This window comes from Ziziphus jujuba, chromosome 6 (genome assembly GCF_031755915.1).
Source record: "Ziziphus jujuba cultivar Dongzao chromosome 6, ASM3175591v1".
NCBI lineage: Eukaryota > Viridiplantae > Streptophyta > Magnoliopsida > Rosales > Rhamnaceae > Ziziphus > Ziziphus jujuba.
In genome coordinates this window covers 12,441,653-12,467,787 of record NC_083384.1, presented here as the reverse complement: position 1 = coordinate 12,467,787, position 26,135 = coordinate 12,441,653, and the positions used below count along the sequence as shown (strand labels likewise).

General features: G+C 33.4%; 3 protein-coding genes and 1 long non-coding RNA gene across 8 annotated transcripts; 1 reads left to right on the top strand and 3 right to left on the bottom strand.

Moving 5' to 3' along the window:
* Window positions 1-3,696: 3,696 nt before the first annotated feature.
* Window positions 3,697-4,312, bottom strand: LOC132804101 (uncharacterized). The gene is made up of 3 exons (XM_060818045.1): window positions 4,200-4,312; window positions 3,993-4,088; window positions 3,697-3,912 (listed from the first exon to the last, which is right to left on the bottom strand). The coding sequence occupies exons 1-3, from the start codon at window positions 4,260-4,262 to the stop codon at window positions 3,763-3,765; spliced, it is 309 nt and encodes a 102-aa protein (XP_060674028.1). The 5' UTR covers window positions 4,263-4,312; the 3' UTR covers window positions 3,697-3,762.
* Window positions 4,313-6,770: 2,458 nt separating this feature from the next.
* On the bottom strand, window positions 6,771-9,116 carry LOC125418845 (uncharacterized). Of its 5 annotated transcripts, XR_007237862.2 has the most exons (3): window positions 8,168-9,094; window positions 7,470-7,798; window positions 6,771-7,249 (listed from the first exon to the last, which is right to left on the bottom strand). XR_007237862.2 is itself a non-coding variant. In XM_048463502.2 (2 exons), exons 1-2 carry the CDS (start codon window positions 7,659-7,661, stop codon window positions 7,178-7,180), a joined length of 300 nt encoding a protein of 99 aa, XP_048319459.2. In that variant the 5' UTR covers window positions 7,662-8,155; the 3' UTR covers window positions 6,771-7,177. The 5 variants fall into 5 exon arrangements, 2 of the variants coding, with proteins under 2 accessions (XP_048319459.2, XP_060674062.1); XR_007237865.2 differs by lacking the exon at window positions 7,470-7,798 and having other exon boundaries at window positions 8,168-9,116; XM_048463502.2 differs by lacking the exon at window positions 8,168-9,094 and having other exon boundaries at window positions 7,434-8,155.
* A 193-nt stretch (window positions 9,117-9,309) lies between these two features.
* LOC125419160 (uncharacterized) lies at window positions 9,310-10,957 on the bottom strand. The gene is made up of 3 exons (XR_007238172.2): window positions 10,581-10,957; window positions 9,927-10,055; window positions 9,310-9,455 (listed from the first exon to the last, which is right to left on the bottom strand). It is a non-coding gene; the product is annotated as an uncharacterized LOC125419160 (long non-coding RNA).
* Window positions 10,958-16,010: 5,053 nt separating this feature from the next.
* On the top strand, window positions 16,011-18,528 carry LOC107430822 (7-deoxyloganetic acid glucosyltransferase-like). The gene is made up of 2 exons (XM_016041688.4): window positions 16,011-16,572; window positions 17,475-18,528. Exons 1-2 carry the CDS (start codon window positions 16,074-16,076, stop codon window positions 18,401-18,403), a joined length of 1,428 nt encoding a protein of 475 aa, XP_015897174.2. The 5' UTR covers window positions 16,011-16,073; the 3' UTR covers window positions 18,404-18,528.
* Window positions 18,529-26,135: the final 7,607 nt, after the last annotated feature.

Sequence of the window (26,135 nt, the reverse complement as noted above, 5' to 3'; positions counted from 1 at the left end):
TCTCAAATTTTCTAAAAAAATAGGATGACTGTTCACCCTCGGTAATTCCCGAGGAAATCGTCGGTAACCAACAAATACCCTCTGGAAAAATTACCAACGATTTCATCGGTAATTCCCGAGGGTGTACAGCCCATAACATTTTACCAATTTTTTGGACCCCACAAGTCCCATAACGTGTGTTGAATGCAAAAACATGGCAAATAGGGATTCTAAAATTATGCTAAGTAGAGAAAATCCCAAAATTTCATAAAAGTGTATCAAATTTTGCAAAAAATTTGGATGACTGTTCACCCTCGGTAATTCCCGAGGCAATCGTCGATAACCAACACATACCCTCTGGAAAAATTACCGACGGTTTTGTCGGTAATTACCGAGGGTGTACAGTCAATCATATTTTACCAATTTTTTTGGGCCCCACAAGTCCCATAACGTGTGTTGAATGCAAAAAAATGAAAAATATGGATTCTAAAATTATCCTAAGGAGAGAAAATCCCAAAATTGCATAAAAAGTTCTCAAATTTTGCAAAAAAATTGGATGACTGTATTCCCTCGGTAATTCCCGAGGAAATCGTCGGTAACCAACACATACCCTCTGGAAAAAGTACCGATGGTTTCGTCGGTAATTACCGAGGGTGTACAGTCCATCACATTTTACATGTTTTTTGGGCCCCACGAGTCCCATAACGTGTGTTGAATGCAAAAACATGCAAAATAGGGATTCTAAAATTATGCTAAGGAGAGAAAATCCTAAAATTTCATAAACGTGCCTCAAATTTTACAAAAAAATTGGATGACTGTACCCCCTCGGTAATTCCCGAGGAAACCGTCGGTAACCAACCACATACCCTCTGGAAAAATTATCGACGGTTTCGTCTGTATTTACCGAGGGTGAACAGTCATCATATTTTTTTGCAAAATTTGAGACACGTTTAGGAAATTTTGGGATTTTCTCTCCTTAGCATAATTTTAGAATCCATATTTTGCATGTTTTCGCATTTAACACACGTTATGGGACTTGTGGGGCCCAAAAAACTTGTAAAATGTGATGGACTGTACACCTTCGGTAATTACCGACGAAACCGTCGGTAATTTTTCCAGAGGGTATGTGTTGGTTACCAACGATTTCTTTGGGAATTATCGAGGGTGAACAGTCATCCAATTTTTTTGCAAAATTTGAGACACTTTTATGAAATTTTGGGATTTTCTCTACTTAGTATAATTTTAGAATCCCTATTTTGCATGTTTTCGCATTCAACACACGTTATGGGACTTATGGGGCCCAAAAAATTGGTAAAATGTTATGGACTGTATACCCTCGAGAATTACCGACGAAACCGTCGGTAATTTTTCCAGAGGCTATTTGTTGGTCACCGACAATTTCCTCGGGAATTACCGAGGGTGAACAGTCATCCAGTTTTTTTGCAAAATTTGAGACACTTTTATAAAATTTTGGGATTTTCTCTCCTTAATATAATTTTAGAATCCCTATTTTGCATGTTTTTGCATTCAACACACGTTATGGGACTTGTGGGGCCCAAAAAATTGGTAAAATGTTATGGACTGTACATACTCGGGAATTACCAATGAAACCGTCGGTAATTTTTCCAGAGGGTATGTGTTGGTTACCGACGATTTCCTCGGGAATTACCGAGGGTCAACAGTCATCCACATTTTTTGCAAAATTTGATACACTTTTATGAAATTTTGGGATTTTCTCTATTTAACATAATTTTAGAATCTCTATTTGCCATGTTTTTGCATTCAACACATGTTATGGGACTTGTGGGGCCCAAAAAATTGGTAAAATGTTATGGACTGTACACCCTCGGTAATTACCGACGAAACCGTCGGTAATTTTTCCAGAGGGTATGTGTTGGTTACCGACGGTTTCCTCGGGAATTACTGAGGCAATACAGTCATCCAATTTTTTGGCAAAATTTGAGACACTTTTATGAAATTTTGGGATTTTCTCTCCTTAGTATCATTTTAGAATCCCTATTTTGCATGTTTTTGCATTCAACACACGTTATGAGACTTATGGGGCCCAACAAACTTGTAAAATGTGATGGACTGTACACCCTCGGTAATTACCGACGAAACCGTCGGTAATTTTTCCAGAGGGTATGTGTTGGTTACCGACAGTTTCCTCGGGAATTACCGAGGGAATACGGTCATCCAATTTTTTGGTAAAATTTGAGACACTTTTATGAAATTTTGGGATTTTCTCTCCTTAGTATAATTTTAGAATCCCTATTTTGCATGTTTTTGCATTCAACACACATTATTGGACTTGTGGGGCTCAACAAACTTGGAAAATGTGATGGACTGTACACCCTCGGTAATTACCGACGAAACCGTCGGTAATTTTTCCAGAGGGTATGTGTTGGTTACCGACAGTTTCCTCGAGAATTACCGAGGGAATACAGTCATCCAATTTTTTGGCAAAATTTGAGATACTTTTATGAAATTTTGGGATTTTCTCTCCTTAGTATAATTTTAGAATCCCTATTTTGCATGTTTTCGCATTCAACACACGTTATGGGACTTGTGGGGCCCAACAAACTTGGAAAATGTGATGGACTATACAACCTCGGTAATTACTGATGAAACCGTCAGTAATTTTTCCAGAGGGTATGTGTTGGTTACCGACGGTTTCCACGGGAATTACCGAGGGAATACAGTCATCCAATTTTTTAGCAAAATTTGAGACACTTTTATGAAATTTTGGGATTTTCTCTACTTAGTATAATTTTAGAATCCATATTTGCCATATTTTTGCATTCAACACACGTTATGGGACTTGTGGGGCCCAAAAAATTGGTAAAATGTGATTACCATAGGATTTCGGTAATTACCGACGAAACCTTCGGTAATTAAATATTTGTGCTAATAGGAGAACGTTTTCGGAACATTTGGGGGCATTGATGAATGTATAATTTGCATGTTATTGCCGGAAACACTCCATTAGCTGAGTATTTGGAGGAAAAAAAATGTTAATTCATATTACCAAAAGCGTTTCTGTAATTACCGATGGTGAATCGGGAATTATCGATGCACCATCGGTAATCATCTTTGCTTTAATTTTTACCACAACCGAGGGTTTTTTTTTTCTTTTTTTTTTCAACGGTTGTCATTAGTAAAGATAGGTTCAGCATATTAAGATAACATTAGTATAGAGTGTCATAACATTAAACATACGATCTACGTTGAAAGTTTATTAAAGTACAAATCAACAGCATATTTTTTTCTAAAAAACATAATGTCTTGCGGACCAAATGAAGGATTCTCCTCACTACTCATGTATTCAATAAATTTCAGAGTGTAGACACCACAATCACCCCTGCAGAATAGCATTAATGAAAACCAACCACGTGTATTCACACGTAACCACAATAAAACAGCAGCAATACAAGTTGTTTGAAATGACAACACATTCATACCCATTATCTTGGTGGGGTGCATCTTTGATCATGGTCATCGTGAATGGATCTAAAGTGGGAGGCACGTCCGGATTCTTCTCGTAATATCCCCCATCCCTCAATAGGTAAGGCAGCATATACGTAAGGCATTCCGCATTCTTCAACTCTCTATTCTGGACATATTTATTTTCCATATTTGGATCGTATAAATCAATATGTCGGGCCTTCAAGTCTACACATGCTGCCAACCAATACGCGCCTCCATTGTTGACAGGGATGTACACCTGCAAATTAGAACATAACCTCATTATCCACAAAATGGGAAACTTAGTGAGAATTTTTTTCAATATATGTAGGGACTTACATAATCACATATCTGCCACGACACGCTAGGTTTGGGTGACTTCCCACGCACATAGCTACAAAGGGTCGCATCACATGAATATGTGCTACGAGATGCCTTCCATATGGGATAACGCCCTTTGATGGATGACTGCCAAATAATGAAATATATACAATATAAAATATCATCAATATAACATTAAGCAACGCAGTAACATCCCATCATCTTACCCAAAATAACACGTCTAATATGGCACAGGTGTTGGTGAACATCTTCTCATTATCAAACCGCCTTTTTCGTATGAAATACAAAATAGTGTCAATATGCTGCAAAACCACATTAAAGAAAATAAGTAACAAGTGCGAGGTGATAAATAAAACATCATTCCTAACGTAGGAACACAATGATTTTACATGAACATAAAGCATATAACTTACATCGGAATTCAACCATCCTTCAGAGGTAAGTAGCTCAGTCAAACATTTCTTTCCCACCGTCATATAAGATGTACACACGGTTGCTTCCTTCGGTGCCACCCTATACCACTCATCGAACGCCCTCTCCTTTGATGTATCAATAGGTGGATTAAGATTAAATTTGACCTTCTTTTTACACAGGTCGGTGTAAGGAGAGATGACGTGATGTGACTGGTGGTAAACTCGACCGAATCGGCTTGTATCACCAACGTTATGCGTCCGATCTTCCACCTCAATCTCAGCTGATTGGTCATGATGTGGACTGTCAGCTGAAGCACCAATATCCCACCCGAAATGCAAAGGCCGATATGGCACCAAAGCCCAGGAATCCTCCACATAGGGTCCTCCAGGTACGATAGGCTCAAACGGTATAGTACAATCATCATCCTCCTTCCTACCATTGGAACCGTCTATGGATGCATCAAATTCTTCGGCTTGCTCTCCAAAAGATGGTGCCACAGGGGATGATGGTCTAACCGAAGATGACGGTGAATGGCTGTGCATATGATGCTCGGCCTGCAAAACACAATGGTTATTTTTGCAGTTCCCAAACTCTAACAACAAATAATTGCTGAATTACAATATATAATTTAATAATGCTGAAGCACTAAAGTAAAGTATACTAAGTTGTCTAAATGATACCTGATGCTTTTGTTGGTCAATAACAGAACTAAGCATCTTCCTTAACACTACCATCTCTTTATTTAATTCATCAAATTTTGCCTCCAAGCAAGCAAGCTAATCAATATCAATATCCAAAACATAAGTCAACATATATTAGTACAACATATGAAATACAAATTTGCGTGCAAGTAACAATTGCATACCCTGAAATTAGCATCTGGAGGGCCACTAGAATGCTCCTCAGCTTTGGACGCATCTTTAGCACTAACATCTTTAGCGCCAACATCTTTAGCGCCAACTATTGGTGCTACAAGTGGAGGTGACGTGTAGCAAACTTCATGTATGTCAACTGCTATTGTTTGCCAGTAATCCATAGTCTTCTCCTCATCGGTAGCATCTAACCTCCAGTGCACAACATACTACATGAAATGAAGAAAGGAAAAAAAAGTAAATTTGGAAACTGACTATGGTAATGTAACTTGAATGTAGTCGTACCATGTAGTCTAAAAAAAATTTGCCTTACATTGCTATTTGAGGTGAACCAATTATGGACAGCAAAATGGTTCAGTTGCCTTGGAGTATGCCATCCAAGGATCCTCGGACAACGGGTTTCCAACCGGTCGGCAAATTGGTTACCAAAATCAGGGATTGCTTCAAACCCCCACAGCTACAAAATATAAATTATAGGTTATTAAATATAATTTTTAAGTTAACGCTACATGTATTAAATATATTACCGTACCTGAAACAACAATGGAAAACCTTTTAGGTCATAATACTGTGATTTATTCTTTACTGCACGTCCTCGTCCTCGTTGCTGGAATGCATTGTGGAATGAGTTGATCGTCTCCTTGTAGCTCAGAATGCCCCAAGGGTAGGAATTAAATACGTTGAGATCAGCAACCAAATCAATGAATTTTTTATTTATTTGAACCTTCGGATCCATTCCGAATACACCATGAACTAAGAAACATAGTAACGCAATTCTTATAGCATCCCAATCATCCACAAAAAGTGTATCCTTGAATAGTCGTTCCAGTTCGGGCGGTTTCAAGTCACTCCTGTCATCTAGCAACCTCGTGCACAGCTCATTTCCTTTGGAAATTTGCATATCATACATCGAGGTGTACCTACAAAACTTTAAGCCACTAATGAGTGCGAATTCCCACTTCGTAAACCGCACTGCAGATCCGCCGAAGTTAAACTCCAATACTTCGTAAACCATTGGTAATCAAATTGTCCTTGCTAGAAAAATTATCGAAGGTTTCATCGGTAATTACAGAAGGCCTGACGGTAATCAAATTTTTTTGGCAATTTTAGAACTTTTTCCAAATTTTATGGGGATTTTGCTGTTTAGGATCATTGATAAATGTATATTTTGCATGTTGTTGTACAAAACACACATTAGGGGATTTGTGGGAGTCAAAAAATTTGTCAATTGTATTTACCTTCATTTTTATAATGAAATAAAATTCCATTTAGCATATTCTTGGTGTAAATACACATTATCAAAGGTTGTATTGAATTGTGGTGAGTTCAATTGAAAAAATTAACAATTGACAATTACCGTTGATCCATCGGTAAATTTTCCATCAAGTAGTAAAATAATTAATTGGATTACCGACTTTTTCCATCGGTAGTACCGATTGCCCGTCGATAATGAAGTTAATTTGTCATTTTTTCACTTCTTCCAATGCTTTTTTTTTTTTACTTTGTTATTTGAATTAATGTATATTAATCCAATCCACGTACAAAAATAATTAATTTCGTTGCTACTACATGTAATTCTGTATAATATCAAATGTTTAGTGAATCTAAAGCCTATAAACAGACACCTGCTGAAGATGTTTTAAAAGTTTTAGCAATTCTATTTTGTCATCTTTAAAGGGCAAACAATGAAATATAATCTAGAGGTTCAAGGTACTTATAGAGTTGTTAAACATAAATTAAAAATAACATGAAAAGCTATGACACCTACTGCGACATTACAAAGCCACTAATTTTTTTACAGCGAATAGAAAAATACAAGTGACAGATATCTCAAAATAGGTAATAGCAACATATCAAATGTTCAATTTTTAAAACAATAAGTTTTTGGTTCATCAACTCAAGGCTAATATTAGTAGTACTTCTCAAAATTAAGAAAAGCTACAACCATGCAAACAGAACAATAGATGCGAGGAATTTATAGACACATCTTTCTAATGACTTCACCCCAAAACTTACTATGCTAGTTCCTATAATCTTACAGTTAGAAGCATAAATTAAGAAGGACACCATCGGATATGGTGAGCTCAGTAATATGTTGAAAGTGTTCAGTGGTGTTGCAGAGATGGAAATTGAATGCCAAAAGACCAAAGCCAAAGGTCTAACTCCACACTAAGCACCTGAATACAAAAGTCACATGATTTAAACAACTAGATAAATAAATAAATAAATAAAAATAATGGGAAAACACTGAGAAAACAAATAGAAAGATTATATATACTACTGGGAAAAAAAAAAGGAAAAGAAAAAAAATAGAAGGACATAGATTGATCTAAACAAAAAGAGTGAAAATCATTGAAATACCAAAAGGAAATATACAAGTACTAAATTGCTCAACACCTGCTTCCCTGATTTTTTACTGATCAACTCCTTCATCCTCTCCACAGCATATATGGAGCAAGTCCATAGCTTAACTTCCTCGTCACTGCCTGAATCTATTTCATTATTAGCCACAATCAATTTGGCAAGCTTTGAACTGTATTTCAGCATGCCAAGTTGTTGAAGAACTGTTGGAACAATATAATCGACCATAATAGTAATGGATCTAATGTCATTAAATTCTCCATATCCTTGGCCTTGAAATGCACCCCACAAATTTGTAGCAGATATTTGTTCTCTTTTGTACAAGAATATTTGGTGTCCTTTGTACACTAAGTGATCCTAGAAGCCTAGAACATTTAAAGGAAGTCAATATACAGAACTAGTTTCATTTACATATAGCCCATAGAAACTTTTTATGCAGCCATCTAAATGTATTTTTCTATGTGACAACTTAGAACATATGACATAAAACCTTAAAACAATGAGTTTTCAAACAAAACCTTACATGAATGCATTACAAAGCAAGTATTGTGTGCTAAGTGACAATATATATATCTTTCTACACTCATGTAACCTTTTATAAAGGGGGCAACCCAATCAAGCCCAAGCATGTGAAATTTCAGACAACATTCCTATACTATCATAATGAGAAACAAGATCATATGCAATTGAATAAGAAATTAACTCATTTCTTAGATAAAATAGATGTTGTTTACCTTAACTTTGTAGTCAGGATAGGCATTGAGAGCTTTAAGCAAGGATGAAGTGTTGAGCTTAGCAATCCAACGAGCAGCAACAACCATCCCACAATATGCAAAAACCAGAACCAAATTGCTTATCCCACCATCATGCAAAATAAAAGAGAGGAAAGGTACCACTACACCATTAGCTGTTGTTAGTGTATCTTTGATGCTATGGGTTCCACAAATCAATAAAAGGAAGTATTTTGAATCTTTATCACATATAATTGTGAAAGTAGGCTTCAGGAGCTGCAAGCATTAAACTACTCAGTAACTGATATTAACCCACATCTGAATCTAGATCAGAAAGCCTGATTCAAGGGTGATTTAAGCATTCTAATTAAGAATGATTTGAAGCTATACATACCCCAACTTTGGGCTTCTGAAGGAGCACATCTTCTTGAGAGTAGCCGGTGGATTCTAAAAACGCCAGGAACGGCTTCTTTGAGAAAAGAATATACACTTGCAACTTGCAGATACAATGCCTTAAGAAATAATTCAATTCAACAATTATTTCATGCCTTTGAGCTCTACACTGTCGGTACCAGCATATAAATTTGCAACTTGCAAATTACCCTACAAAGCACCAATTACATATCAAGGCCACCGATACAGCAATATTAGCTAAGAATTCACATAGAAAAAATCAAAAAGGTGTAAATTTGATTTTTCATGGGGGAAAGGAAAAAAGAGGTCGAGCAGGATTTTTAATGGGATTATTTGTGGGTTTTCTCAGGTAAGAAGAAAGAAAGGAAAGCAGAGGTGCAGGAACCCGGAATTATTGGCTTTAAGAATGAGAAAAGGAAAGGTAAAGTAATTTTTTGTTTTAGTAGGGGCAAAATAGGAAGCAAGGGGTAGATAAAAAAACCTTGACGAAGAAGGGGTAAATATCATTAGCCCTCTATTTTTGTGGGTATTGGGCTAAATTCCCCTTTAGATTTCCCATTTTCAAAAGAAAAAGTCAAAGAGTAGTTTTAAATTCTCTAAGATTCTTCATATGCTATCACCATTACCTTAAACATTTTTAGCACAAGAAGAATTACGTGTATCATGCAATCAGATTAATCCAATCAAACAACCAATATCAACCAGGAAGACGAGATTGTTTATACCTTTATGTACCTTCCAAAGTTAGTTCCTTGATCTTTTCTAATAGTGGAACAACAGGCTCCATGACAATATAGATAGCAACCTTTGTCGTATTACCACGAAAATTTTTAGTCTCCATACCATAAAGGAACGATAAAATATTTGGTTGTTTGACCTGAAAAGAACAAACGTGACCTTTTTATACTAGTAGGTATCGCAGAAAAATTCCTTTACAAAAGGCTAGTAACAGAAGGATAAAGTAGCTAGACAGGGAAACAAAACATGTATTACAGCTTTAGAAAAATAGGCATACTATCAAACAAAATCTATGGACTCTGAAAAAAACAACCATGTTGAGTTAATGCTTGATAAAATCAAAAATTTAAACATTTCGTTACAAAAATATTACACTTAAATTTTATCAGATTATTGGATTTCAAATTTCAGGGATGTGAGAATCTTTCATATCAATTCCCTCTTTGATTTTGATAGTTGTATGTGACAAGAAAATCCATAATGCATCAATCCGCTAATATCTACATTCAAAAAAATAGCAACCAAAATATTGAAAATTGCAAATAGAAGAATATTTAAACCAATCCAAGAAACCAAAGAGAATAAGAACTTTCTCAAGAAAAATACTAACCACATCAAAGAGAAACAGATGAGAACTTATAGTTCTGAGGCGCTTTACACCATTACGACCAGCAGCTAAATGTCCATCTTGGGCATTACTTCCAGAAAGAGAAAATATACATATAACAGATCCATCATCCTAAAATACCAATTAAAAGTATATCAACATATCATGTATTTATATATGATAAAATTTTCTTAGATTAGAGAAACTAGAGATTGAAATTCGTAACTGATGTATAGGAAATAGCCAATAATAAGATCTTAGGAAGATCTGAGCATATAGACACATCCAAGACTTTAACAGAATAGGTTATGGAATAGCTTCACTACTAAAATTTTCTCTTCATTTGCATGAGCAAAAGCATTATATAATTTCTACCACACACACGCAACCCAATAAAACATATCAACAAACAATTAAAATGCATATGATTTTGGCCCCAAATAATAAAACCCAAAAATAATAGCATTCTAAAAACAAGTTCAGTAACTAATAATTACTATGTCCCATGTATAAGATCCATTAACTTAATATTTTCAATTGTAATAATCAACAAAATTTCTAGAACAGCTAATAAAAACAAAAATAAAAGTAGACCCCAAAAACTGAACGGAATAAAAAGTAAAAGAAGATTTAAGAGAGCTGAATGATCATCGTCACCTAATGAGGTTATTGTTTTAGTTGTCTCAGTGATTTAGTGAGAAGCAGAGGAATGGGAAGAGTGGTGAGAAGAAGAAGAAGCAGAAGAAGAAGAGGAAGGAGGAGTTTGTTGTAGACCTGCTCGTCGACTCTGAGGCTAAGACCGAGAAGGGCATGGCAGAGCTGATTGTTGAGCCTTGGATGCTTCCTCCATTCGCTTCTCCTCCTGAAGAACTCCGATTGTCCCAAAATGCTTCGCCATTCTCTCTCACTTTGTCTTCCTCTTCTTCTTCGTGCTCCGTTTAGGGGAAAAATGGCGTAACCTTACATCTTCATTCTTCCTTTTCACATTTGCAAAGGGTAATGTGGGGATATTTGAAAATAGAAGGGCAAAACAAAAAAAGTTGGAAACGGGTGGGTAGTTTTCATTAAAGCCTTTAAACCAAGAGTATTAGGCCAAATTCCCCTAAAAATAGTTGACCATGCAATGTTGAAGAGCCCTTTTGAAATGGAAAATTTGGCCCAATATCCCTGTTTAAAGGACTCTAATGAAATATGTCCACTACTCTCAAATTTTTTTTTTATCTACCCATCTCTTTTTGAATATACCAATTATACCCTTAATTCATAAATTCTCTAAAAAACACAAAAACAGAAGCTAGCAGACATGGGTCTGGGGTTGCACAAACCAAATATTCCACAGATTAAAGTGATGCAATCGGAGAAGAGAGCGTGCGAAGGGGTGAGAGTAGGAAGAAGAAACAAGATGAATATGAAGATGAAGAAGGAGGAGGCCATGCAGAAGAAGAAGAAGAAGAAGAGGAAAGCGTGAGTTTGGGTTTGGAATGGGATTTGGAATATGAGTTATGGTTGGTGTTGATGTTAATGTCCTCCATTATTGCTACTGTAATATTGAGAGATATTGAGAGTTACAGGGGACTCTTCTTCGATCGGTATTCATGCCCTTTTTTTTTTTTTTATGCATAGATAAAAAAAATATAAAATAGAAATCGAAAATAAATGGAAAGCACAGGTGGAGCAGGATTTTTTTTTTTTTTCAATAGAAGTGTGTGTATTTTGTTGGAAGAAGAAGGGGAAAAAAAGAAAAAGAAAAAAAAAAAGGGCAGAGGTGCAGAGATTGAAGGCTTTTCGGAAGGAGAAAAGGAAAATAAGTAATTTTTAGTTTGATTGAGAGTAAAATAGAAAGTAGAGGGTAAATAAAAAAAAACTGAAAAAGAAAAGGATAAATATCGTTAACTCCTTCTTTTGATGGGTGTTGGGCCAAATTTCCCCTTTTAAAATTTCCGAACGCTTAGAGTTCGAGATTTTGACCACACTTCAAAAGATGATGTTAAAAGAACAGATTTCAATGGTTGTGAAAGTAACCAATCAACACAGTTTTAATTAGCATTCCAAGGAAAATTGGTAGAAGCCAATAACTGAGTTGGTCCTCCCGTACAAGAACTAAGAATAGCATGAAGAGGTCCAACTGTATAGACTTTGCTAAAATGGTTGGTTATGCGATGGAGAAAATTAGAAGCTTCAGATTCATCCATGGTGTTGAGTATGTGAGATGAAGCTCTAGACATGGCCAGAGTCTTACTCAGCTAAAACTGAATGATTTTAAGGTCTAGCTTTTCCATGTCAAAGCCAAGTATATCTTTTTGTCCATGCACGGTAATAATGCCGCAATTCACCTTTCCAACTAAAGGAGAAAAAATATAAGTAAGAAGGAGAAGAAGATCCAGTTCCGATACGTTTATGTAATAATTAATTTTTAAAAATTTGGTTTCAACTATTTAATTTTTGTACCTTTTAATTCGCCATTGCCCTTCATTTTTAATTTTTTTTTTTTTTTTAGTTTAGAACTTTAGATGTAGGTTACTATGTTGAAATAAATTACGAAAGCTGAAAATCTCTTTGAAAATGAAGATTAGACTGAAATATAGGGAAAACTAGAAGACCAAAAAGTATTATTTGACCCAAGAATATTCATGAAAAAGAAAAATGGGATTCCACACCACCCCCCCAAACCTCATTATTGTCCACGTCCACCATTAAAACAACCATAGTGAAAACTGACAAACACAATTCATTTTCATTTTTAGCAAAATTCACTTTTTAAGTTCACTGAACACACAGTGAAGAAGGGAATTTAAGTTCACTGAACACACAGTGAAGAAGGGAAGGGAATTGAAACTTGAAAGGTGATTAACGATGCCCAAACACAAAAATTATTTATTTTCTAAAAATGAAAAATAAAAAAAATTAAAAAGGAAACTATTTATGCCTATGAAACTTTAATTTAGTTTTCTTCTGAATTTCCTTTATTCCTCTCTATATATATATATATATATATAAGTTCTTCTCCACTTAAAACTGTCCGGATGGAATCACATACTGATCAGAGAAAAAACGATGCTATACAAGAAAAAACCATCGGTTTTTCACTCGGAGAAAAAACCAAGTGAAAAGCCGACACTATACAAGAAAAAAAACATCGGTTTTTCTAAAAACGTCGGCTTTTCTTAAGCTTTGCTCCTGATTAGCACGCAATTTCATCTGAACAGTCCTGATCATAGAATCCTCCTATATATATATATATATAAAGTATTTTTATGGAATTTCTGCAAAAGAACAAATCAGAAACCATAACTCTTGCAATGCAGAGCCACATCGCAGCTTCGGTAACCAAGCTCAATGGGGTAAGCCGTAAAACCACATCAAAACCCAAACAAAGCATTAATTCCTCAGATGGTCCCTAATAGAGGGGCAGAATGCAGGGGCAGATGCATGAAAGTGAAGCTGGGTAAGGCCCTTGAAAAGTCAACAGCATAGAATTTCAAGAAAATCTAAAGACAAGTAACCAAAAACAAAAAAGAGGAAAGAGACATAAAATTTTGAAACAAATTAACCTCAAAGCCATGAAGCAAAAACATCAATTAGATAAGAGAGAAAGGCATGCGAAAAAGACAAAATTTATCCTCGATTAGAAACTCATGTGCACTACTAACAGTGAATTTTTGACGGAATTATACATATGAATGAAGGGTGCAACATTCTAACAAGTTTGGAAACTAATTGTCAAAAAAAAAAAAGAAAAAAAAGGAGATCAACTTATAACAACCAATATGGTTTGGAGAATTTAACCTTAAAATATAATAATATTTGTAAATTTTTTTCCAATATAATATAAATGTAGAATTTTTACTCATATAAGTATAACCAGCCCTTAAACGTAACAATTTTGTTCATTTCCTTGTCCCCTATGTCCTTTCCCCTCAGCTGCCCTTTTATTATTCAATTAATTTTAATTATAACATTCACTCCCAACAAGCTAACTTAGAAGGGATTCTGGTCTACAAAGTGTCAAAAAAATTAAAAAATTAAAAATTCGAGGGAGTCGATTCCTCTCGTGGCTCACGCTGTCAGTATAATAATATTTTACATTATTTATAATATATCTTTTTTTATTAAAAAATTACAATATAACTTTTTTTTTGGGCAATAAAATTTTAATATATCTAATCTATATATATTTTTCTTGCGAATCAAATTTAAAAATACTAAATTATTTATGGTATAATCAATCAAAATCAAATAACGGATTGTGCTAAAAAACCCCCACCCCCTAAAAAACAAAAAAAAAGAAAAAAAAAACACTTGCTCTATCTTTTCCTTGGTCTTCATTTATTTATTTATTATTATTTTCCTTTTTGCATTTTTTTTCCTTTCCATGGCTATAACTTTTTCCTTCTGTTTTCTTTTTGGTTTCCCAATTAATATCATGAAAAACTTTTATAAGCAACTGTTGAATAAATAATGTTATATAATAATCAACTTGTCGTCGAATTAGTAACAATATTTATGCAGAATCTACATATTTTGTGATAAATCTACATATTTTATTTATCACATGTAAAATTTAGTTACATAACTATATATGGTTGAATTTGCATTGCATGTAATGATTATATATGATTTAGATGATATGGCATAATCCATTACATATAATGTTTTCTCCAATATCACAGTACTTTTTAACAAGATTTGCTTTTAATTTTTATTTTTTTCTTAATCATTTGTAATATGTTTATTTCAAGTGTCTTTTAGAATTCATTAAGCATATAAGTTAATTATAAATTTAAGAGAGAAAAAAAAATATAAACACCAAATTAAGCATATTTTCAATTTGTATCGTTGAATTTTTATATTTTAGTTTTTTTTATTTATTCAAGTTTATAATTATTTAAAATTTCTGACAAATTATAAACTAGTTCGCCTTAATATTTGAAATAAACAAGTTATATACACAACTACATAGAAAAAAAAAAAGAAGAAGCTAAAAATAAAAATAATTATTATAAAAAGACAAATTAGAGAACTTTTGTTTTTCTGGAATAAAAACACCATAGAGAATTAATTACAACTTATTTCAAATTTCAAGACCCAAGAAAGAAACTCATCGCTCCAGTGATTCCTCTAGCTAAATTACGAAATATATATATATATATATATAATTTAGAAATCAATAATAAATTAAATAGTCAAGTTACTTTAATCGGAATATTATTTCATTCATGAAAATAAAAGAGAAAAAGATGAATCTACAGGTTATATAAATCTATTAATAATAATATATTGACATGTATTTTTAATAAATAATTTTAATAGATATTTTAATACCTTTAGCAATTAACGTATTAAAAAAAATGTGAAAGCCTATATGCACCTACCACGTATTATATATATATAGATATATATATATGTATATATATGTATGTATGCATGCCCTATCAATTATTAACTATATATGAATGCACGCACCTACCAAGTATTAAATGTATATAAATGCGTGCACCTACCACGTACTTACCACGTACTAAATATATATATATATATATATATGAACCAATCACTTTCGGTGATCTCTAATTTTCATTTTTTCGGTAATAGTGTGGTGATCTTTTTTTTTTTTTTTTTCTTATACAAGTACGATGATCTTTACTAATTCAACATTGACAGTATATAAAACAAAAAAGAAAAAGATACCACCGAGGGTGGTTGGTTGTAAACAAAAAAGAAAAAGATACCAGCGAGGATGGTTGATGTTAGGTTAGTAAAAGAAAATCACTCTGCTTTTATATTGTAGGTTCAAAAATTGAAATTTAAATTTTGATAAGCTTTGTTATTATTTTGGTAGTTTGATCCACAATAATACATAGTAAAAAATTACAATATAATATCTATGATATTATCAAAAAATATATTTTTTAAAAGATAATTTTAAACAGTAAAAAGGAAAAGGGTTTTGTCTTTGTCTGCATTGTCGCATGCCCATGTGCAAAAATAAATGTATGGTAAAATACTAAATATGGTTTATAAAAAGTGGTGCGTGCTAAAGTTTTTATAAATCTTACAGTTGGGAGTAAAATAATATATATATATATATATATATATTTGGGGGAAAAGCTTTGAGGTTGAGATCTCTATTGAAGATTAGTTTTTGCAAAGATGGAGAAGAAGCAACAACCTCATGTGGTTATGGTTCCTTTACCACTTCAAGGTCATGTCAAACCCTTGTTATGCCTTGCACAACTTCTTAGTGAAGCTGGTCTCTATGTCTCTTTCGTCAACACCACACAAAGCCATAAACGATTTACAAACCTCGAAACCATCACTACACATTTCCCAAATATTCACTTTGAATGCATTTCCGATGGACTTCCTGAAGACCATCCACGAGCCCTTTTGACTGAATACTTTGAGGGGATGAAGAGAGAAACCACACCACATTTCAAAGAGCTCCTTCTTTCCCTTGGAAGAAAATCCTTGACTGGTTCTTCACCACCGGTTACTTGTATTATTGCAGATGGAGTTTTGCCTTTTGCTGTTGGAGTTGCAGAGGAGTTGGGTATTCCTATATTTTCATTCTGTGTTCACAGTGCTCGTTTCTTGTGGGGATACCTTAATATCCCAAAGCTCATTGAAGAAGGTCAACTTCCTTTTTCAGGTATGACTCAGATCTAGCTTATACTACATTTTTTGGAATATTTTGAATAAAAAAAATTTAAAAAAAAAAAAAAAAAAAAAAAAAAAAAAACTAGTATCTATGAAAAAATTTGATGAGTGAAAGTAGGTAATTAAGTTACTACGAGAGCACGAGGAGAGAAGCTTCGGTCCGATGTGGTTACATCCTTACTACATACTTAATTACTGCACAGGACGTGGATCCGATATGAGTAGGAGCGTATATGTACATCTGCTGTTTTGAGTTTTTTTGGAGTCTGAGAGTTTTATTTTTATTTTTCACATTAATTTGTTCTCAACATAAGGTCGGAGATGTCTGTTAGAGACTGATTAGTTTCAATCAATTTAAATAAGTTTATGTAAAAAACTAATTAATTTAATACAATCAATAACCACATTGATTGATGAGTGACGTTAACGCAATCAATAACTAAATAATTTATTTCTATTAGTTTATGTCAAACCGCATTAGTTGTTTTTGCGATACAGCTACCCCACTAGTAAAAAGTGTTGGTTTTTTTTTTTTTTTTTTTTTGGTAAATTAGTAAAAAGTGTTGTTTTATCGGATAACCATGCAAATTCATATATTTCCGTTCTCAATATAAATATATGTATATATATATATATATATAAAAATGAATAATAATAATAATAAAAAACCATTAATTGATGATTAAGGTTAGCCTATACCTATCTCACATCTGTATTTTGGAACTTGGATTCCAATTATACCCTTGAAAAGCATTAGTTAGTGCTATTAAGCTCTGGAGACAGAAATGTTATACCATTGAGCTATGAAGGCAAAAATGTTATGTCCTTGTAAATTTACATACGTAAAATTATTCTTCAAAAATGAAAATTCTGACAGAAGGACTCTCTTTCCAGATGGCAACTTGTATCACAGTATCAATGGAGTTCCTGGACTGGAAGGCATTTTCCGGCGCAAAGACTTACCGGAATTTTGCATTTTACCAGATCCACACCACCCTATTATAAAGTTCTTTGTCGGGGAGACTATTGCCATGACAAAAACTTCAGGTCTTATTCTCAACACTTTTGACGAACTGGAAGATTCATGCATCCACCATGTCTCTAGCGCTTGTAACAATCTTTACACAGTTGGACCTCTACATGCTCACATAAATTCTAAACTCGGAGATCGAGCTCGGTCGATAGCATCTCGCGGTTCTCTCTACAGCGTAGAGGAGAAATGCTTGGAATGGCTGGATTCACAGCAACCAAAATCTGTTCTCTATGTGAGTTTTGGTAGCATAACACAAACTTCACTTTCCCAGCTAATGGAATTTTGGCATGGGTTGGTCAACAGTGGTAAACCATTTTTGTGGGTTATAAGACCAGGGGCTATCATAGGTGAAGAGGGTAATGAAGGAATCCCAGAAGACCTTTTACCAGGTCCAACAGAAAGAGGTTACATAGTTGAGTGGGCTCCACAAGAACAGGTCCTGGCCCACCATGCTGTAGGTGCATTTTTGACACATAGTGGATGGGGTTCTGTTTTAGAGAGTATTGTAGCCAAAATTCCCATGATTTGTTGGCCTTACATGGGCGACCATTATATTAATACCCAATGTGTTAACAAGGTTTGGAAAATTGGAGTTGAGTTGGAAGCTTGGGATAGGTCAACCGTGGAAAAAGCAATAATCTCAGTCATGGAAACTAAAAAGGATGATTTCCAAATATCAATGGATAAAGTTGCAAAGTTGGCTGAGGATAGCATTAGCAAAGGTGGATCTTCAAGCCAAAACTTGGACAAGCTAGTTGAAGACATCAGGAAGATCAAAGCAACAGCTTAGGTTTTTCTTGCATGGTAGAATGCTCAATTTCTGGTGGTAAATTTAGCTTTCTTATGTTTTCTTTGAATAATATTTGGTACTGTGAGTTTGAAATTGAATAAAATTGTCGAACTTTATTATTATTATTGATGATGGGAATAAACTATTGCATCCAAGCTTTCGATTTTTCCTTTTTTTTTTTTTTTTTTTTGGGTTGTGAAAAAGGGGGCAAATAGCCCAAAGAGCTATACTGATATGTCACGGGAGAAGGAACTAGTTACGAGACTGAAACAGGGTGATGCTAAAAGCTAGTTACAGGCTTTTGATTCTTTATATATATATATATATGTATGTATATACAAAAATTCTTTCCCTGACTTTAATCAATAAAAAACGAGTATGTGGCAGCTAGATCCGATCTAGAATTTTAAATTTTGGATTAAATATTAATTACAGCTTTATTTAATGGTTTAATATCGTTATATCACTGATCCTACAGGGGCCAAAAAAAAAGTTGCAACAAAAAATCGTCTCAGAATTCGAGCCGTGCTGTCTGGTGATATAAATTGCCGCAGCTAGTCAGCAGGCCCATGTGATGCAATTGTCCGTTTCGAGAAAAACTTGTGTAACACTGCGGTACATGTGTAAGTAATTTGCAGATCACCACAAGCTCACCTTTCTGACTTAATTTTTTATTTATTGAAAAGTTAAATATGTTAAACCGCGCTTTTGGTTTTTGCGCCTTCCCAAAGACCTTTCTTCTTCCACGACCGTGGCTTCTCCGTCTTCAGAAAATGAACAAAAGTTGAAAGTAACTATGAATATGGATATAGGTTGAATTGATTCGGTTTTAATTAAAATATAATATAATCTATATTATTCAATTTTTTTTTTCTTCTTTGACCATGACTTTTCCATATTCAGAAAATGAACAAAGTACTTATAAATATGGATTGGATTGGATTGATTTGGTTTTTAACTAAAATACAATATAATTTATATTATTTAATTTATCTAATAGAAAATTTAATTAAAATTATTGGTTTGGCTGGGATTAGTTAATTAATTTGAATTTTATTGGTTTATAAATATATAATACAAATTAAAAGTCTTTCAAGCATAAAATATAAAAAATAAATTGTAGTTATCTAAATATAAAACACAATTAAATAATTTAATATAGAATAAAATATAATATTGCAATCTATAATATCCAGTAACACTTATCAATATTTAAAAAAAAAAATTCTTCAATGTAAGATAAAAAAAGAAAATATAGCAATTGATATACATTATGTACTTCATTCAGTAGCAAGCATTGATAGTCATCATCTCACTTCTACAAAATTAAATTAAAATTGTTAAAATAAATAAAGTAAAATAATATATTCATTAAAATTCAAATACTCAAGAGTCAATACATAATTCAATTTATGGTGGTGGTAACGGCAACAAGGCATGTTTAGGGTTTCAATTTTCATTTGTAAATTGGTGATATGTTGAACAAACATATTAAAAATAAAAATATATAGAAAATACATAATTTGGGTTGGATTGGACTAGGTTTATATTTCCAACCCAATAACCAATCCAATCCAAACAATTTATGGTATTTTAAACCCAATCCAATCCAATTTATGTAAAAATCAAATCAAAACTGCTAAAAATTGATTGGATTAGTCAGTTTAAATGGGTTGGATTGGATTTTGCCCATCCCTAGCTTAAAGCCACCTCCCAATATTTATCCATTTCTCTTCTGCTACCTTTACCAGAGTCTCGAACCATAAACCAACTTCGTTCATCAACAACACTAGACTTTTTCACAAACATCATCAAGCAGAATCACTATTATAATATTTCTATTTTTTTAAAAAAAAAAAAATTCCTGAGATCACTGTTATTTTCGTTAACAACGTTAGGCTGTTTCACAAATTAACCTTTTTAAAAAAAAAAAAAAACAATCCATAACATTTAAAGATACAAAATGAATTAAAGATACTTTAGATCTAGGTTTATATCTTAGTTGAACATAATTGATTGAGAAAATTATTATCAGTTTTGATCGATTTGGAAAATACCCAAATCTCGGTTAAGCCAATATCCAAATCTTGCTTTGTTTTAAAAAGATTGTGACTTATCGTATTTTTATGATTTTGGGTTGATTTAGATAATTTCATTGAGCCATTTTAAAAAATAACTGAGTTGTAGACTTTTGGATACATTGGTTCCTCATCAAACTAAAATAATTTGGAAATTAATGGATTTATGTAGCCGTATGATGCAAAAAGAGTTGATGAGATGAGAGAGATTGTTTCGGAGTTTCTATTTTTTCATGTGTGGATTATAGTGTTATGATAGAGTCATTTTTGTTGCAGAAAGGGGATAAGCGATTTGTGCATAAGGGACGAGACTGATGGTACGCCATGAAAACCAAAATATTTACTTTCTCAAGGAATAAAAAAGCAATAAATAAATTAGAAAGATGACTTGGCCATGTGATGTGGCAAATGTTGTCTACATGTAAAATAATTTGGAGAGGTACCAGCTGAGTTGGTACCACCGCGTTATGTAAGATTTTCTCGTTAGTTTCATCATTCAACTGGCAGTTAATTTGAACTTCCAACCCTAAACCAAAAATAATAATGATAATAATTCAACTTACAAGACCCACAACTTATTGATCCCCAAAAAAAAAGAAAAAAAAAAAAGAACTTATTGCTATTGTCTTAATTTGTACATGGTTCTGTCTTTCTATACACAGGGAAGCAACAATCACCGAGACAGATGATACGTTGGTGACAATGTCGTGTGTCGATCACCAGCGACACTAATAGGGGTGGTGGGGAGAAGTTTCTGTAAGAGGTACCAGAGAAATATCGCCGGAGTTGAAAGATGTCGCCTGAGTCATCAGAAATCGATGAGAGTTTCGATTTTTTAGTGGTTAACAATGGAAATAAAAGGGAGAAACCGATTGTCTGTGGAAATTGTCAATGGAAATCTTGGCCGGCCCTCTATCATCTGATCTGCGATCAGGTGTGTTTGTGATTGGAAGAGGAAGATCTGGTGTGCTTATGACTTGAAAGGAAAGAGAAAAGAGGAAGACCAGAAGGGAAAGAGAGAAGAGGATGTCTAGAAGGGAAAGAGATCGGAAGGATAGAGAGAAGAGGATGACCGAAAGGGGGATAGAGAGAAGAGGAAGGATCTGGAAGACAAGAATTTTTTTATTTTTTTTTTTGTTATTGATTTTTTTATTTTTTAAAACTAGATTATTTTGTTTTGTTTTATAATTAGATTATCTATTATTTGATGATAATTGTGAATAAAAGTGCAGAAAGTCAATGTTTATGGGCTTTCAAAGTTTGTCTTTAATTATAAACGACTTTTTAATAATATTGTTAATTGCAAAGTATTATCTGTTAAATTATTCTATATTTTGATACTAATTAACATTATATTTTATCACGTCTAATAATTTGTAATATTTATGGATTATTTTTATTATTATTGTATTCTAATTATTATATTTTTTATATTATTTTACTATATTAATTATCTTATGTGTCAAAATTTGTATTCTAAATTAAAAATTTATAGTTTTCGTAACTTTATCGATATTTCCATTAATATCTACATTTCCACAAAATCATACCCTTGACATTTCCATCGATATTGATATTTTCATCACTATCTATTTATTATTATCTATAGTACTATTTTAGTGCAAAAAAAATGGGGGGTTCTCTTCCTTTCTATTGTTGTGTGTGATTCAAGAAAGGCTGTGGAGTTGGTTAATGGAGATCCCAATCCAATTAATGAGGACTGTTTTGTGATCATAAAGGTGCAGGAGCATCTGAGTTCTCTTTAAAATGTTAGCTGTGAGTTCACTCACAGAGAATCAAATGTTGCTGCTCATCTGATTGCAAGGAATTGGAAAAAAAAAATTAAATAAAAATAAGAAAAGTAAAGAAAGAATTATATATCAAAAAGTAAATCCAATTCATCAGAACATACATATATTAACTTGGATTCACGATGAAATAAACAATAAAACAAAATCCATATTACACATCATATAATAACAATAATTAATACAAAAGGAATAGATCGGTGGATAAGAAAATTTGTCCATCTGTAATGAAAATTACATTACTAGGAATATAAGCCGAAACATCTCTCGATTGAGTGAGCTCTATGCTGTTTATAATGCCTTGTTGATGGCAAGGGATGAAGGATGGAATTTCGTTATTTGTGAGAGTGACGCAAAAACTATTATCGATAAGTTAAATGCTAAAGGATCTGCCAAGCTGCATTGGTCTGTTGAAGCTTGATCATCTAACATTAAGTTATTATCTTTTTCTTTTGGTTGTGTTTCTTTCTCTTCGGTCTCCAGAATTTTTGGCAATCCCCTTGCTCATATTCTCTACCAATGGGTTATTTCCTTTTGTAAAGATTGGTGTTTCTTGCTTAGTTCTATGTGTCATTCTTTCATTGTTAAGATGGATTAGGAGAGAGGCCTTAGTGCTAGCTCCTCATCATTTGGCAAGTTTTCTTTTCCTTGGTTGCTTGCTCCTTTTTTGGTTTATAAAACTCCCCCCCTATTCAACAAAAAAAAAATAAAAAAACACAAAAAAAAAAATAAAAAATGGTGGGGGTATGTATATATATGGAACATCGGTTTACTCTTTGAACTATAACATGGTTGGGGTGTATATACATACATACATATATATATATATATATATATATATAATTTTGAACCATTACTTATTTTACACCTTTGGCATATAAATTAAGTTAGCTTCATTTGACCAAATTAATATTGTTTTTATGGAGAACATCATTGATCCCTATTCAAGCCTTGGAAGTTTCAAAATATATCACTTACCACTCAACACTTTAATTATGTTGCAAAATTTTACTTTTTAACTAAATTGACTTAAAAAAAAAAAAAAAAAGAGCGGGCCTCAATTAGGTGATTTTTTTAATCAAAATACAAATCAAAGCAAACTAGTCAATTTGGTGTTGCTTCATACTAAATTAAACGTATGGAATGAGTAAAACCAAAGCTCAACAAAACCAATCTTGATCGGTTTTGTTTGGTTGATCCATCGGTTTGGCTTCCATATAATGTTCCTTAGATAATGAAGAATAAAAAAAAATAATAAAGAATGAATAACAATGATAGGCTAAAAAAAAAAAGATGATGATGGAGGAGAAAGAACAAATATGTCATACCATGCCTCCACTAGCGAGGTATTACAAATGGTATCAGAGTTTGTACTTGACTAGAAGAGTGCTAATGAGGACTCTGGACCTAAGAGGAGTGGATTATGACAACTAGTGTAGGCGGGTGAAAAGTACTGCCAGATTACTTAGTGTATAATCTCACATCATTCGGATATAGATTAGGGAATGATTTAAATGTAATAATAGTTATTCTTATAACACCGAGACTTTTTGAAAGCGATTGGTCTCAAAGTTTGAAATAATTTATAAGTTTAGCTAACTTAGGCAATACCAATCTTAGAATTGGTGATCTCTTAACAAGATTTAAACATAAACCACATACCAAATGCAGTGACAAATCCACTAATGAAGGTGGAGTGTTCAATAAAAATGAAGAGTTGACTTTTTTCAAATGAGTTTTGTTATTTCTCATTATAGGAGACAATTACCATCTTATATGATAAATTTTAATTAAAACAGTTAATTCTGTTATTTTTATTCTAAAAATCTAATAGTAAACTCTTTAATGGTAATCATTTAATTTGTCATTTAGCATATAAATTATACTAATGATGGTGACAAATAATATTTTTCCTTTCGAACAGAGAAATTAAAAAATTAAAAGACGTTAATAAACTAAATTTGGGGGATTTGATTATTTTCTAATAGAGAAATTATATAATAATTAAAAAAATAAAAAAACATCTTAAAAATCACATATAAAAACTTGGTTTGGAGATTAGTTCCTAGGATACATTGGGAGATCTAATGACGTTAGTTCTCTCTCTATATGCCTCCGTCGCTATTAAGGCAAGTATTTTCCATATATATACATATATATGGAGTTGCATGTTGTTGTATAACGAGCTAGCAGAAGTTAAAATTGAAGTTTGAGATGGAAGGCTCCAAGGTGAAAATGGAGCAAGGTCATGTAATGATGATCCCTTCAAATTACAAAGCCACATAAAGGTTTTGTTAGGCCTCACAAAGCTTCTAAGTGAAGCTGGCCTTTATGTCACCCTTGTTAACACCTACCAAAGCCACAATCACTTAGTCAACATCCAAGACCTCACAACCCATTTTCCAAACCTTCATTTTGAGTCCATGTCCAGTGGCCTTCCCGATGATCATCCTCGAACTCTTGTTCAGGACTTAATTCTTCAAGGGGATGAAGATGAAAACTAAGCCAAACTTCAAACAGCTTATTGTCTTTTTTTTTCTTTTTTTCTTTTTTTTTACAACAGTTTTTAATTTCATTTTTTTCTTTTATTTTTCTTTTTCTTTCTTTCTTTTATGTTTTATTTTTTATTTCTTTGTTTATTTGTATCTTTGTATTTTCTTCTAAGTTATTTATTTTTCTTCTTTCCTTTATATTTGTTTTTTCCTTAGTTTTTTATTTAATTTATTTTTCTTAGCAATATAACACGTGTATATGGTAAATTTTATTGATGTCTAGCATATACTGTAACAGCCCAATCCACCCGCATGAGATATTGTCCGTTTTGGGCCCAGCCCGCACGGTTTTAAAAAGCTTCTTAGTGGTTAGGGGTCTCATCCCTTCACCTGCCAGTCCCACTGGCCTTGATGTGATTCCACACTTAAAACACACAACATCATGAGTTCTAGAAGGTTTAGGATCTAATTTTACCTCATTCTTTGGTGCTTGGACAGATTCGGTTCTAGTCTCCTTCCTTGGCCAATTTGAACTTTCTTCTTTGACTTTCGGCTTTAGCTTGCTTTCATAGATGGGATTGTTCCTCCAGCCACTTGAATTGAACCTTCCACTATTGGAAACACCTCCAAACCATGATCTTACACTCCTCCTCTTGAATTGATGCTCTAATTTAATAGCCACATGCAACATCTCCTCCAATTCCACATATTGTTGCAATTCTAGTTGATTGGCTATTTCACGATTCAATCCACCAAGAAATCTTGCCATGGTTGCTTCCCTATCTTCATTCAAGTTCAATCTCATCATAAGCATCTCCATCTCCTTGTAATAATCCTCCATGAATCCATGTCCTTGAGATAAAGATTGAAATCTTTGATGCAGCAACCTATGATAGTGTGATGGTACGAATCGCTTCCGCATGGCTCCTTTCATTTGTCGCCATGTAGTAATCAAGTCATCACCAACTCTCCTTCGAGTGTTTTGCTCATTGGTCCACCATTGGAGTGCATAATGGCCAAACTCCATTGCTGCCAATTTCACCTTCTTAGCCTCCGAATAATTATAGCGGTCAAATATCATCTCCATCTTTTCTTCCCACTCCAAATATGCTTCGGGATCACTTTTTCCCATGAATGGTGGGATGTTGATCTTGATATTGCTAAGATTGTCATCTGTTTCTTCCCTCCTATATCTTCCATGGCCAGCTCTATCTTGGACAGCAAAAGTTTCGTCCATACCTTCCTCAAAGTCTCCACCGAATGGCTCCTCATCAAATTCCTCTCTCGATCTCTCGCGACCTCCTCTTCCTTGGCCTCATCCTCCATGGAATTCTTGCTTATTTCTTGTGTTCAG

Bases quoted from the DNA above. Each gene is read 5' to 3' on its own strand.
- LOC107430822 (XM_016041688.4), top strand. From the start codon at position 16,074: ATGGAGAAGAAGCAACAACCTCATGTGGTTATGGTTCCTTTACCACTT. The intron at 16,573-17,474 runs GTATGACTCAGA...CTCTCTTTCCAG, and splicing joins AGGTCAACTTCCTTTTTCAG to ATGGCAACTTGTATCACAGT.
- LOC132804101 (XM_060818045.1), bottom strand. From the start codon at position 4,262: ATGACGGTGGGAAAGAAATGTTTGACTGAGCTACTTACCTCTGAAGGA. The intron at 4,089-4,199 runs GTAAGTTATATG...GTGGTTTTGCAG, and splicing joins AAGGATGGTTGAATTCCGAT to CATATTGACACTATTTTGTA. The intron at 3,913-3,992 runs GTAAGATGATGG...ATTATTTGGCAG, and splicing joins TATTAGACGTGTTATTTTGG to TCATCCATCAAAGGGCGTTA.
- LOC125418845 (XM_048463502.2), bottom strand. From the start codon at position 7,661: ATGGTCGATTATATTGTTCCAACAGTTCTTCAACAACTTGGCATGCTG. The intron at 7,250-7,433 runs GTATTTCAATGA...TTTTGTATTCAG, and splicing joins TACTTGTATATTTCCTTTTG to GTGCTTAGTGTGGAGTTAGA.